The sequence below is a fragment of the Sphaeroforma arctica genome (assembly GCF_001186125.1).
Source record: "Sphaeroforma arctica JP610 unplaced genomic scaffold supercont1.11857, whole genome shotgun sequence".
Taxonomy (NCBI): Eukaryota; class Ichthyosporea; order Ichthyophonida; genus Sphaeroforma; species Sphaeroforma arctica.
Window position 1 is genome coordinate 1 of NW_014028701.1, and position 787 is coordinate 787.

General features: G+C 43.3%; 1 protein-coding gene across 1 annotated transcript; it reads right to left on the reverse strand.

Annotated features, from left to right (window-relative positions):
• Positions 1-196: 196 nt before the first annotated feature.
• SARC_17727 (hypothetical protein) lies at positions 197-658 on the reverse strand (the record flags this gene model as incomplete). Its single annotated transcript, XM_014288183.1, has 1 exon — positions 197-658. One exon carries the CDS (start codon positions 656-658, stop codon positions 197-199), a length of 462 nt encoding a protein of 153 aa, XP_014143658.1.
• Between the last annotated feature and the right edge of the window lie 129 nt (positions 659-787).

Here is a 787-nt window from a genome sequence, read left to right on the forward strand (position 1 = left end):
TATTAAAAAAATATAGATTACAATCCTATCAATGAAAACTGTGGATGATAATGAATATATTCACATACATGTATGATCCATACACATATTTTCTCTCTCAATTAGTACAAACATGTATGAACTCGGATGATCATATCTGTCGTAAAGCTCCATCAGTCTAGATACGTAGTACGGCACAAACCAACCGAATCACCCATCAATCGCATACCTGACTGTCTCCACAACTGGCGACAAACATACCGTCGCCACACACAAACACAGCCACTACCGAGCATCCCTCGTCACTGGCGGGGTTGTCTATGCAGAAGTCTCTATCCAACTGGGTGAATGCCTGTAGCATGGCTTTAAGCACAAAGTTCTGTGTGATTTCCCCCGGGAACAGGGCGTGGGATAAGCTCTGTGCCAGTACTATGGGCAGCGCTAGTTTGATGAAGCTGCCTATGGTAGGGTGACCGTGTGCGTCTATTATCGCATACAAGCGGCATCTCTCGTAGAAATCCACCTTGTCTTGGGCCAAGTATGGGCTGTAGTCATCGATGCGAATGAACTCTTTGTCGGCGATGATATTTCCACGGTATATGCACGTGCCTGATTGATGCAACGGCAACACACTCTCTGTGTCTAAGGAGGCAAGGGGCTTCTCACGTCTGGTAGCCATTGTAAACTATTAACGTATACTATAGAGGTGCTAAATTGAATTATATCTAAATGTGGTTACATTGAAGTACACATATATGTGACGTACTGAAATATGCGTATATGAACTGCATTAAACAATACGGATATA